Genomic DNA, 12,601 nt, shown 5'->3' with positions numbered 1-12,601 from the left:
TTTTGTCTTCTCATCATGACTCTCTGCTCTTCTCCACCCCCCATCCCTACACCCCTTGCATTCTTCCCAGTGGAGAAACTTCCCTGGGAGCAGAGGAAGTTGCTCCGGTGGAAGATGAGCACAGTGACCCCCAACATTGTCAAGCAGACCATTGGACGGTCCCACTTCAAAATCAGCAAAAGTGAGTTGCTTGCCTTACTGTGAACCTGTCCTTTTTGCCCCAAATAGATGGGCTTTGAGTAGGGGGAGAGCTCTAGACACCTCGTGCCTATGTGGGGGCAGCTGGGGCCCTCTCCTGAAATCCAGTCTTATAGGAGGGTGTAGCTCTGAAATCCTGGGCTAAGCCTGTTGTTCAGAATTGAGAGACAAAGGGCCATTGTTCTGTCCCTGGCCCCAGGGCCTCATGTAGGACAGCTCCATAGCAACTCTTTGAAAACCAAGTCTGGGAGCTGTGCCCAGTTCTGGGGCCTCTGGGCCTTTCTCTGTCCCTGGACTGGGCTGTTAGCAAGGCTGATTCCTGATGTACCTCCCATAGGAAACGATGACTGGCTGGGCTGTTGGGGTCACCACATGAAGTCTCCTAGTTTCCGATCCATTCGAGAGCATCAGAAGGTAGGGGCCCTTTCTGAGGAGCTGTTTCCCTGGACTTTGGACTAGGCCAAGAGGAGGGTGATGATGTGGGTAGGGGATAGGGGGCGGGAAGAGGATGATGACCATGGAGAAGTCAGGAAGCTGTACAGAGGAGAAAGTACAGGGTGGGGGTACACTGAGAGACTCCAGTGGATCACATACATCTCCAGTTCAGCTGCAGTATTTTGGAGCTTCTTGTTATGTGGGGGCAGCGGAGTCCCTCTCCTGAAATCCAACCTCATAGGAGGGTGTAGCTCTGAAATCCTGCAGTTGCAGCTTCTCAAAGACACTTTTTCCTCTGATTTAGTGTCTTGAGTTAGACTGTCTGTTTTCTATTATGTTTCCCTATGACCACTGCACATTCCATTCTCCCAAGCTGAATATGTGTAAAGAGGACTTCTGGTCTCACGTTGGAATGAATGAGTCCCTTGCCCCCAGACTTACTAAAGGTGAAATGCTTTTCTGTCCTCATCCCATAGGGTTTCATGGAAAAGGTGTAATAGCTTTTTCTTTGCACTTAAGGTGAATATCATGTCTGTCTTACGTTACTCTGTTTTGTCTGTGTTTTAATCATCTTTTGGTGAGTGCTCTGCAGTTGGATACTTAAGGACCATTAGGGTGGTGATAGTAAGATGGAACAACAGCTTGGAGTGCTGCTAAAGAAGTTGGAATGGTAGAGTGAGTCTTGTCATCTTCCTTATGGCCTCACTTCTGCCCTCTTCCTGCACTCACCCTTTTTCCTTTTGTAGCTAAACCATTTCCCAGGCTCATTCCAGATTGGGAGGAAGGACCGGCTATGGCGGAACCTGTCACGCATGCAGAGCCGCTTTGGCAAGAAGGAGTTCAGTTTCTTCCCCCAGTCCTTTATCCTGCCCCAGGACGCCAAGCTCCTGCGCAAAGCATGGGAGAGCAGCAGCCGCCAAAAGTGGATTGTGAAGCCAGTGAGTGAATCACAGTGGGCAGGAGACTATGGTCTGAGTGGGAACAACAGAGTATTGGACCTGGAGCAAATCTCATCTCCTTTCTGCTCCTAGCCAGCATCAGCTCGAGGCATTGGCATCCAGGTTATTCATAAGTGGAGTCAGCTCCCTAAGCGAAGGCCCCTCCTGGTACAGAGGTGAGCCTGTAGCACATATCCCTTACCCCATCCTCCCACCTCCTTGGCCTCGAGGTTCCCTTCTTACAATGTTCTTCTGCCCTTTGTTCTCCCAGCCAAAGAGCTTCCTTAGCCAACGGTTCTAAGGTCTTTATCTTGGGGACTGTTAGCTGGCTTTTTCTGTGGCTTGGTTTCCCACTGAGCCCCATCATGTGGCTGGATGAGAAGCTGGCCTTTGTTTTATGTAGGTATCTACACAAACCCTACCTCATCAGCGGCAGCAAGTTTGACCTGCGGATCTATGTTTACGTCACTTCCTACGATCCTCTGCGGATTTACCTCTTTTCGGATGGACTGGTCCGCTTTGCCAGTTGCAAGTATGTGACAGTGGTGAAGTATCCTCTGACAATATTGGGGGTTTGTTTTCCTCAGAGGGAGGGAAACTAGAAGACACCAAACAGGAAAATAACAAATATTTTGATAGTTTTTGTTAGCAAGGGAGAAGGCAGGAAATGGGAAATAAGGAGGCTCTCTACTTCGTTAAATCTGGGGAATATCTTCCTGTGTACAGGACTGAGGTGGGATAAAGGAGATGAGTTTAGCTGTGGTTTTTCAGAACTTGGCCAACAGACACACTTCTCAGGCTCTTGTGGCTGTGAAAAGATCTGTGTACTTGTTCTTCACCTCTTCAGTATTTGGGGAAATGTTTGGCCCCTTCTCCATCTGCTCTGTCACCATCTTACCTCTGCCTTTGTTTTGCTTACTTCCAGGTATTCTCCTTCCATGAAGAGCCTTGGCAATAAGTTCATGCACCTGACCAACTACAGTGTCAATAAAAAGAATGCCGAGTACCAGGCCAATGCAGATGAAATGGCCTGCCAGGGCCACAAATGGTACTGAGGGCAGAGTGTCCCAGGCCAGTGAAGGCCTAGAGGAATACAGGGTTCTGGGGTTTTGGGAAGTTCAGGGGCATGGTGAGTGGAGGATTAATATAAGACCCAGAGATAACAATTACCAATTCAGAATTGGTCTATTTGAGGCCGGATGTGGTGGCTTACGCCTGTAATCCTAGCACTTTGGGAGGCCAAGGTGGGTGGATCACCTGAGGTCAGGAGTTCGAGACCAGCCTGGCCAACATGGCGCAACCCTGTCTACTAAAAATACAAAAATTAGCTGGGCGTGGTGGCGGGCGCCTATAATCCCAGCTGCTCAGGAGGCTGAGGCAGGAGAATCACTTGAACCTCGGGGGCAGAGGTTGCAGTGAGCCGAGATCACGCCACTTCACTCCAGCCTGGGTGAAAGGGCAAAACTCCATCTCAAAAAAAAAAAAAAAAGAATTGGTCTATTTGCATCCAAGTTCGTCTCTTTCATAATTTAAACTGTCAAAGGAAGAGATATGAAGAAAATACCATTAGGTCTCTTCTTACTTTTTCTTTGTTTTGTCACTCATTCCTAGAATATAATTCCTAATACTTCCTCTTTCTCCTCTGCAGGGCACTGAAGGCTTTGTGGAACTACCTGAGCCAGAAGGGAGTCAATAGTGATGCCATCTGGGAGAAGATAAAGGATGTTGTTGTCAAAACCATCATCTCGTGAGTCACATTGCCAACCTGGGCGTGGGGCCTGCCGCTGACCCCCCTCCTTTCTCCCAGGCCTCACACTGCTGTGCTCCGGACTTTGCCCCTGCTGTGGTTTGGTTTTAAGGATGGAGAATAGGAAGGAGTGGCCAGAGTTAAGTTCTGCTCATCTACTGAACTTCATCCCCAGGAGCTGGTCCCAGATCAGAGGCATCTCTTGACAGCTACCTTTCCTGGGTTGCTGCTGCCTGCCTATCTCTGGGCCACTCTTTTGGCAGGATAGCTCTGGGTAGAGCCCTCTGGGAGGAGCTGAACTGAGCACTTCCTCATCCCCGTGACCAGGTCAGAGCCCTACGTGACGAGTCTGCTCAAGATGTATGTGCGGCGGCCGTATAGCTGCCACGAACTCTTTGGTTTTGACATCATGCTAGACGAAAACCTCAAGCCCTGGGTCCTGGAAGTCAACATTTCCCCAAGGTAGGTGGTATTCTCAGGACACTCACAATAGAATCCTTCCATTATCCTCACGCTCCCATTGCCACTCTAGTAAGTTGTTCTTTTTTTTTTTTCCCCCTTTGAGATGGAGTCTCACTCTGTCACCCAGGCTGGAGTGCAGTGGTGTGGTCTTGGCTTACTGCAACCTCCACCTCCCGGATTCAAGAGAGTTCTCCTGCCTCAGCCTCCCGAGTAGCTGGGACTACAGGCGTGCACCACCACACCCAGCTAATTTTTTGTATTTTCAGTAGAGACAGGGTTTCACTGTGTTAGCCAGGATGGTCTCGATCTCCTGACCTCATCATCCGCCCACCTCGGCCTCCCAAAGTACTGGGATTACAGGTGTGAGCCACCACGCCTGGCAAGTTGTTCTTTTTAAGTGGATCCTTACCGCTTGCTTTCCTTTAGCAGATCAAGGTCATGGGCAGGTTTACCACTCTGAGTGAGGTTATTCACCGTCTTTGGGGCAAGAGAGTCTTGTGATGGTGATCCTGCATGGGAATGTTTGAGCAGCTTTCATCCTAGGGAATCCAGGAAGTAAATGAGACTAGCCCTGAGTTGCACATATGACCAGAGACTGTTTCGGAGTGCTGCTTTGATCGCTCTTTTTATCCTTTTTCTGAAGCCTCCACTCCAACTCTCCACTGGATATCAGCATCAAAGGCCAGATGATTCGTGACCTTCTGAATCTGGCAGGTTTTGTCCTGCCCAATGCAGAGGATGTCATTTCCAGCCCTAGCAGCTGCAGCAGCTCCACCACCAGGTGAGGCCCCTGTTTCTTCACAGCTCCGCTGGCAGCATGAATAGCCCTGCTGTAGTTTCTGGGAAGGAATGGATTCTGGGTACTCCCTTCTGCCTGGTTTCCCTTGCTGCTCAGTCTTGCCCTTACAGTCCACTAACATGCTACCATGCCACATCAGTGCCTCTCAAGTATGTTCAGTTATGTTGATCCTCTGCTCAGGAACCACAGGCCTAGGAATTAGATTTAAACATGCACACTGGTGTGTGTCTCTAGTCCCAGCTACATGGGAGGCTGAAGCAGGGGGATCTTTTAAGGCCAGAAGTTCAAAGCTGTAGTGCACTATGATGATCACGCCTGTGAATAACCACTGTACTCTCTTTAGCCTGGGCAATATAGCAAGACCCTGTTTCTAAAAAAAAAAAAAAAAATTAACTCCTTACCTGGGCAGTCAGGGTCTCAGCTTCCTTTTTCTTGGTGTATCTCTCTTCTTCCTCTCCTGGCTCCTGTGCCCTGACAAACTGGATCACTCACACAACCTCAAGGTCAGAATGATCCTTAAGGACGAGTTGGTCCAGTCTCTTCTCTGAAATGTTTATTGCCTCTTGCTGTTCCCCATAGTGTTCTTTCCTCTGCTTATGGGGTTTCTTCCTCCTGAAATGCCCATAGCCAGACCTGCCATTAACCTCTACTGTTCATCAAAGTCTAGCTTATACATCTTCATGAAGCCAACTCAGTATGGCCATTTTTTTTTCTTTTTTCATACCATAAAGCATTGGGAACCACTCTTGAGAGGAGGGAGTTTATATTTACTTAGTATCTGAGATGTGTGAGGAAAACCCTATAATTTATCCTTCCAATAACCCTGTAAGGTTAGTATTTGTACCTGCAGTTTACAGAGGAGAAAACTGAAGCTCTTTGGGATTAAGTAGCCTATCAAAGTCATTCAACTGGAGAGTGGTAGGACTGGAATTCAAATCCTGATTTGCCTGATAACAAAACTTGCTTTCCCCACTGTACCTTGTAGACTCATGTTTGGCTCTGTCCAGTGGTTGTCATTTGACGTATCCCACCTGCCATACCGTAAGCTCCTTGGGGGCAAGAGTTGCTTTTTAATCATCTTTTTTTCATTAGTATTATTTTTTTAGAGACAGAGTCTCACCATTCCTCTCAACAGTGATTATGGTAATTGTAGTAATGTGGGTGATGAAACTGAGGTGAAGGGAGGTGAAGTCAGTTGCCCAGGGTCACACAGCCAGTAGGACAGAGCTGGGTATATAGTTAAGTGTTCACCGAATTAAAACAAACTGAAGTATATACCACAATAAGGCTTATTGCAAGGTCCTCATTTTTTATCATTCAAATTCAACCTAAAGATGGTGGTTTATACCCTTTCACTTAATATTTGATGACTCTCAGGTTACTTTTGGGGAGTGTATTTTAGTCCAACCTACTACTCAAGTAACCTCTGTTCATGCATCTTTGTCTTCTCTCGAGAAGGGTATCTGCTGGACTGGACCTTCTCCATATTTCCTCCAAATACAAAGCTGCTGACCCTGCCCTTTGCTTTCTTTCCGGCCTCTGCTGTAGCTTGCCCACCTCCCCCGGGGACAAATGTCGAATGGCTCCAGAGCATGTCACTGCACAGAAGATGAAGAAAGCCTATTATCTGACCCAGAAAATTCCTGATCAGGTAGGAGGTTGGTCTTCCCCCCAGTGCTAGCAGAAAACTTCCCTGGTTAAACATTCGGGACCCAAAAGCAACCAGCTTTTCTTTTCTTTTTTTTTTTCTTTTTTGAGATGGAGTTTTACTCTTGTTGCCCAGGCTGGGGAGCAATGGTGCGATCTCGGCTCACCACAACCTCCGCCTCCCGGGTTCAAGTGATTCTCCTGCCTCAGCCTCCCGAGTAGCTGGGAATACAGGCATGCGCCACCACACCCAGCTAATTTTATATTTTTTAGTAGAGACAGGATTTCTCCACGTTGGTCAGGCTGGTCTTGATCTCCCGATCTCAAATGATCCACCTGCCTCAGCCTCCCAAAGTGCTGGGATTACAGGTGTGAGCCTCTGCTCCTGGCTGCAACCAGCTTTTCTTTAGAGCAGGGTTTCTTAATCCAGGCCTGTGATCCTTTGATGCACAGAGATTTTTTGGCATGTCTGTCATTCTAGGAGAGCATTAATTGTCTTTACCATGTTTTCTCGCCCTCCTTTGTCCAAGCTGTAGACTTTTGCCCTTTGGTTTCTTTCTCTGAGAGGCACAGTGAGAGACCCCAGGAAGCTGACTTTCTCAGAGCAGATAAGGGAGCTGGATTTAAGCATGGCAGATACAGGACTGGTGCCAAATCTGAATTGCTGGATCCTCATCTTGACTTCACCCAACAAACTACTTAATCTCTCAGCCCCAGTGGCTCCCCCGACCCCAAATAAGAGTGTCTTCCCCACTAGCTAAGTTCAGTAGACTTAGGAACAGATGTCTTTCAGAGCTGGCCCACTAGGCTGCCCTCAGTAGTTCCATGAGAGTCCTGGAGCTGTAGGACCCCAGGGGTGTGCTCCCTGTCCCCCAGCTTCTTGAGTCTCTGCCCCTGGTTTACACTCTCTGTCACACACTTTTTCTCCCTGTTCCTTGGACCACAGGACTTCTATGCATCTGTGCTGGATGTTCTGACACCAGATGATGTTCGGATTCTGGTTGAGATGGAAGATGAGTTTTCTCGCCGTGGTCAGTTTGAACGAATTTTTCCTTCTCATATCTCCTCTCGCTATCTCCGCTTTTTTGAGCAGCCACGATATTTCAACATTCTCACCACCCAATGGGAACAGAAATACCATGGCAACAAGCTTAAAGGTGATGTGCCCTCCCAGCCCTCAGAAAGCCATGTTTAGTGAGAGATTAAATCCCAGTATACCAAGAAATAGGCCTCTCTGGAAAGAAGAATTGGCCAGTTGATTCTACTTTCTTAAACCACAAGTCCTGCTAATCTTGTCCTAGGAGTCGATCTGCTCCGGAGTTGGTGCTACAAAGGGTTCCACATGGGAGTTGTCTCTGATTCTGCTCCAGTGGTGAGTGCTGCCAGTGTGGAGGACAGCTCCTTCTCAGGCCCCTCCCTCTGCCTTATGAGTGCATCAGGAGTTGGATTGGTATGTAGAGGCCTCTCTCACTTCTCTGCTAGGCTGTGCTTCTGTCTCACTACTCTTTCCTTTCAAGGGAATAGTTGCCTCCAGGATTCCCTGGGTACCTTTCTTTCAAGGATCAAAAAGTGCTTTGTAGGCCTCAACTTCTTGTCTGATTCAGAAGAGAACTGAGACTTTTACCCACCCGGGCCTACACCTGAGGGGTAGGGAAGGGGAGAGCCCCATGATCCACTTAGAGGTAGAGCTGGAGGGTCCCAAGACCCCAAACACTCCTGCCTTGCCTCTGCCAAGCCCTTTTGGTCTCATTGATTCCTTTGCTCTTAGTGGTCTCTCCCGACAACAGTTCTGACTGTCTCAAAGGATGACGTGATACTCAATGCCTTCAGCAAATCAGAGACTAGCAAGCTGGGGTGAGTGCTGCCTGGGCAAGGGATGGGCTGCTGGCTGTGAGTTTGGAGAGTTTTCTTCCTTCCCGTCTTCCCAGACTGTGGCAGTGAGATCAGCATTCTTCAGCTGGGGGTTGATGGGACTGTCAGGACATGCAGCCATAGCATCCTTTTCCTGGTAGCTCTTGGTATGCCCAGGGAAGCTGAGCTGGAGGACAGAAGCGCCTCCTGAAGCGACCACTGTCAGCCATACCCACTAGCTGTGGGAAGTCGTTAGCCCTCTACCCGCACCTCCATTCACTCTTGCACTGCAGATCTCAAGCCTTCAAGTAAATAGAATATTTTTTAATGGTTATTACATATCCATGTAATTATGGCCTACAACACCGTAATGTCGTGAATGCCTGCTCCAGACTCTGAAGGCAAATCCTAAGGTAAAGTCTCAGTAACGATGTCTCAGCCATTTCTTTCACCACCTATTCCCTCCAGAAAACACAGCTCCTGTGAGGGAAGCCTACTGCTCTCTGAAGATGGGACCACGCCCAAATCCAAGAAGACTCAAACTGGCCTTTCCCCTTATCCCCAGAAACCCAGTTCCTCAAAGGACAGTGAGGACACCAGCAAAGAGCCCAGCCTTTCCACTCAGACGTTACCTGTGATCAAGTACTCTGGGCGGACTTCAAGAGTTTCTACTTCCTCCACTTTCCAGTCAACCAGTGACTCCCTTCTGGCTGTGAGCACATAATTGGCCTCTCTCCAAAAGCCTCTGCCCAGGAGCATGGGCATCAGCTACCTCACGGGAACCAGCCTGCTGTTCAGACCAGTCTGAACTCCTACCCCTTTCACCCTGTCCCTCCTCAGAGTACTTTTTGAAGTGGTTGCATTACAGAGATGGGTATTTGTAGGGCCGGGGGGATGGTAGTGATGGGGAGAAGGTGAGGAAGGGTCACCCTTTGTCACCTGTCTGCCTGGCTGGCACCTCATATCTCAGCAGAGAAGCCAGTGGTGGCCACGCAGCCTTATAAAGCAGGTTTTCGTTTCTACCTTAAGTGAGCCATGTGTGGTTTGTTTGGGGCCCTGGTGAGGTTGCTGAGTTGTAGCTCAGGAGAAAACATACAGAACGTATTTAGACCGGAAGTCCTTTGTTCTGAATTTGAGGGGGTCTTCTGAGGTCCTTATTTCCTTAGATCTTTCCTCACCCCTCTCCCATCCCCTGTCCTGAGGAGAAGCTTTTGAACTTCCTCAGTAGACAGGCGGAGAAGCCACAACATGCCGAGCCCATTTCCTGTCATCCTCGTCTTGGGGCTTCACTGCCTCCTTCCAAATACCCCCCCTGCCAGCAGCCCTAGGTCTTCCTATTCTGACCCCCCATCACTGCTCATTTAGCCTTCTAGACGCCTCTCTCGTGGACATCTCTTCTTTAGCTGTTGGCTTTCTGTGAGGTGCGAGAGGATCTATGAACTTTGTGAATTTCCCATGGCCCCAGTGAAGGAGCCCAGATAATCCCAGTAGCTGTTACCTGTCTCCATGTATCAAAGGACACAGTCCAGGGGGAAGGTGGAGGGGGATGTGGTTTCTCTACAACACAACAAACGTGGTTTCTCAGTGTTCTGCCCTACGGCAAGCAGGGTCTGGTGGGTTTCAGGAGCAGTCACTATTGCAGGATGGGCTTCCAATCAAACCTCAGACTAAACTCTTGTACTCAACTGATTCTACCTCCCTCCTCTAGACTCAGTAAACAGTGACTATTCAATAAATGTTGACTGAGTGAACTGTATTTACAGAGATCTCAAAGGACCTCAGCACTTGAACCAGAAGTTCTACTTCTCTCTCATCTGGAGATGAGAAAGTGGAGCCTGGAGACAGCACAAGCGGAAGAGTTCGGATCAGAAAGGTTTCCTCTGGAGCCGTGCTCCTTCCTAACCCAGCCCTTCCTGGTTGCTGCTTGCCTCCTTCCCAGCCCCTGTAGTCCCTTTACTTAGTTTTTTCTAGCAGTGGCACATATAAGAAGCCAGTTGGCCCTGTGTCCCTGCTACTCAAGTTTTCTCTTTGCACATCAAGCAGAAAGCTCAGCTACTTGGTCTCACCCTGGACTGTAGCTGCCTTCATTCTTTCTGAGCTTTGGAAAGAGAGAGATTCCCGTGTTTCATGGCTCCTGGAGTTCTGTGGCGAGGTGGGGTGGAGCCCTGGAAGGATCACTGAGAGGCCTGACTGGGTTCAAGGCCACAGAGTAGGTGGATGTCTGGCCCGTCCTAAGGCCATGTTGACATTTGTAAAAGTTTGGTGACAAAGTCCTGGGTATCATTGACTGCTTAATAATAAGGACTTTAAAGTCGGGACATAATGGGAGAGGTCCTTGATGGTCCTATTGGATTTTTTCTGATGTAATTGAAGTGACCCACCTCTTCTCCCTGCTGGCTGCAGTATTCTAGTGCAGACATGATGTGGGGAATCTGCTGCCTTCCTAAGAGAAAATGAACTGCCTGCCTGGCAGTGTTGTTGTGGCTGGGCCTTCACGGCAAGGACTTAGGCACGGAGGCCTGGTTGAGCTGGTTTACTCCATGAAAACCAACTTCAGTTCTTTGGCTTGCCCTCTGAGAATCCCTGTACAAGACAGCCAATCAATTTCCATTCCTCTAACTGGAGAGGGAACCAGCACTGCTGAATGGGGGTATTGGGGGAAGCATGGTGGGGGAAGGGAGGACTTAGGAAATTAAGTCCTTATGAGCAATGAAAGTCCTAAAAAGAGCAATGGAAAGATAGTGCTCTTAGTAGTTTAAAACATGCTTGTACATTCTTTTTAATTTTCATCACATTTGAGTATCTGATAGATGTGGGCTGGGTAGGGGAAAGGAATGGGACTTATGTATCACATTTACCTCTCTCTCGAGAGAAAATTAAATCTTATTAAGCATTTGGCATATGTACTTTTGCATTGAATGCCCACAATATGAGGTATTCAGCTAAGCAGGAATTTTTGAGAAGGAATGAGATTTTTTTTGGGAAGTTAAATTTGGGAGTATAGTAGAATAAATATTTGTCAGAATATGTCAGTTGTTTTCCTAAGTTGATAACTTACCTAGTCTATTTGGAGGAAGGGAGGCGAGTGTTCCTGAGACAAGGAATGAAGTACAGGCTATTTCTGGAGTAGTGGAGTAAGGGCTTGGGGTGGAAAGTGGAGGAGGGCGGTCACTGCTGTTTACTTTGCATCCACTTAGGAATGATGAGAAACTCAGTTTCTTAGAAGAAATACTAATGAAGAGATGGCATTGTATCAGGAAAGGATCAGGAACCTTGAATCAGGCTGACCTTGGGTTTAAATCCCAGTTCTGCCACTTACTGTGTGACCTGGGGCACGTCATCTAACTTTTAAGTCTCCCATTTATTTGTAGTATGAATATAATACCTACATTGCAGGGTTGTGAAGATTTAAACCAAATGTAGTAAAAGTACTTAGGACATAGAGGGCACCTTGCACAGTCACACCTTTTCCACTTGCTGTCCAAGCCCTGTGCCCCAGGTGGGAAGAGACAGGCAAGAAATGTAAAACCCTCTCCTCCAGGAGGTGGAGCTGCCATTGAGATATTTTAGAAGTGAAGATGCCAGAACAGGGTCTAGATAGCTCCTGACCCTCACCTTCACCCCAGTGCACACACAAATATCACCATTCAGCCTCCTATTACATTATCACTCTACCGGGGATTTGTTTCTTTGGTTAAACACTTCACAGTCAGAGCATAGAATCCCTGAGAAAGGAAGCACATTAAACATTAGAAGTATGTGAACTGAGTGAGATTATTAAATTATTTCAAGAGAAGCTTTGATAAGAAAGGGAGAGCAAGTGCGGTGGGTGTCAGGTGGCTGGAAAGGGGAGAAGCAGGTTACAGAAAATAAGAGACCTTGACTGGAACTGGATCCAAAGAGCAGATATATGGACCTAACAGCTGTACCAAGGGGCAGTTGTCATTTCAGGTACATTCTCTTGGTGTCAGGCTGTTTGGCTGAGGGTGACTATCCCCCCTGTCACCCTAACCAAAGGACATACCCAATGGCTTCTGGGGCAGTCCAACACTACTGAGGGCCAGTGAAGGAGATTGATCATCTGGACACAAAGACCTTTCTACTTCCTCCTTAGCTGAATTAGTTACCCAAGATAGGTGACCAGCAAAGGCAGACAGGGATCTCCTCTCCTGGGTTCCCCTTGATTTGTCCTCTAAGATTAAGGCTTACCTGTGACTGCTGTTCGAATACCCCAACTGCTGTGAGACTTCGAAACACTGATGGTTTACAGATGGCTAAGAGAGCTCCATTTCTTGCCACCTGAGATTCTGACCAAGTCTTTCACAACCCTTCTTGGCCTTTTAGAGTCCCCCTGTAGCAGAGTTTGCCCACTCATTAATATCCGGGGATCTATACCAGCTCATTTGGCTTGCCCCTTCACCAGCTTTGGATCAATGAAAGTTGCAAGCAGTCATATGTTGCTCTTGGCAGATATCTCACAGGTGAAAACACAAGAAGGTTCAATAGCAGGTGGTGGTTTTCTAA

At 48.0% G+C, this 12,601-nt stretch overlaps 2 protein-coding genes across 7 annotated transcripts in view; one reads left to right on the top strand and one right to left on the bottom strand.

Annotated features, from left to right (window-relative positions):
* The window catches only part of TTLL4 (tubulin tyrosine ligase like 4), a 45,579-nt gene extending 36,474 nt beyond the window's left edge, over nucleotides 1-9,105 (top strand). For 5 of the 6 annotated variants that reach the window (XM_050752365.1, XM_050752367.1, XM_050752369.1 and 2 more), the window contains 14 exons: nucleotides 71-181; nucleotides 536-612; nucleotides 1,380-1,571; nucleotides 1,665-1,747; nucleotides 1,975-2,103; nucleotides 2,497-2,619; nucleotides 3,220-3,318; nucleotides 3,646-3,780; nucleotides 4,424-4,561; nucleotides 6,128-6,230; nucleotides 7,173-7,383; nucleotides 7,528-7,598; nucleotides 7,995-8,080; nucleotides 8,546-9,105. In XM_050752365.1, coding sequence (XP_050608322.1) covers nucleotides 71-181; nucleotides 536-612; nucleotides 1,380-1,571; nucleotides 1,665-1,747; nucleotides 1,975-2,103; nucleotides 2,497-2,619; nucleotides 3,220-3,318; nucleotides 3,646-3,780; nucleotides 4,424-4,561; nucleotides 6,128-6,230; nucleotides 7,173-7,383; nucleotides 7,528-7,598; nucleotides 7,995-8,080; nucleotides 8,546-8,801 — 1,814 coding nt within the window. In that variant the 3' untranslated portion in view covers nucleotides 8,802-9,105. The remainder of the gene's footprint in view (nucleotides 1-70; nucleotides 182-535; nucleotides 613-1,379; nucleotides 1,572-1,664; nucleotides 1,748-1,974; nucleotides 2,104-2,496; nucleotides 2,620-3,219; nucleotides 3,319-3,645; nucleotides 3,781-4,423; nucleotides 4,562-6,127; nucleotides 6,231-7,172; nucleotides 7,384-7,527; nucleotides 7,599-7,994; nucleotides 8,081-8,545) is intronic. The other variant, XM_050752371.1, reaches the window with a different exon arrangement.
* RNF25 (ring finger protein 25) overlaps nucleotides 1-12,601 on the bottom strand; it is a 316,906-nt gene that overhangs the window by 80,981 nt on the left and 223,324 nt on the right. The gene's annotated exons all lie outside the window — the stretch shown is intronic.

Source organism: Macaca thibetana, chromosome 12 (assembly GCF_024542745.1).
Source record: "Macaca thibetana thibetana isolate TM-01 chromosome 12, ASM2454274v1, whole genome shotgun sequence".
Classification (NCBI taxonomy): domain Eukaryota; kingdom Metazoa; phylum Chordata; class Mammalia; order Primates; family Cercopithecidae; genus Macaca; species Macaca thibetana.
Note: the sequence above shows the minus strand (reverse complement) of the source record. Positions and strands in the feature narration are given on the sequence as shown.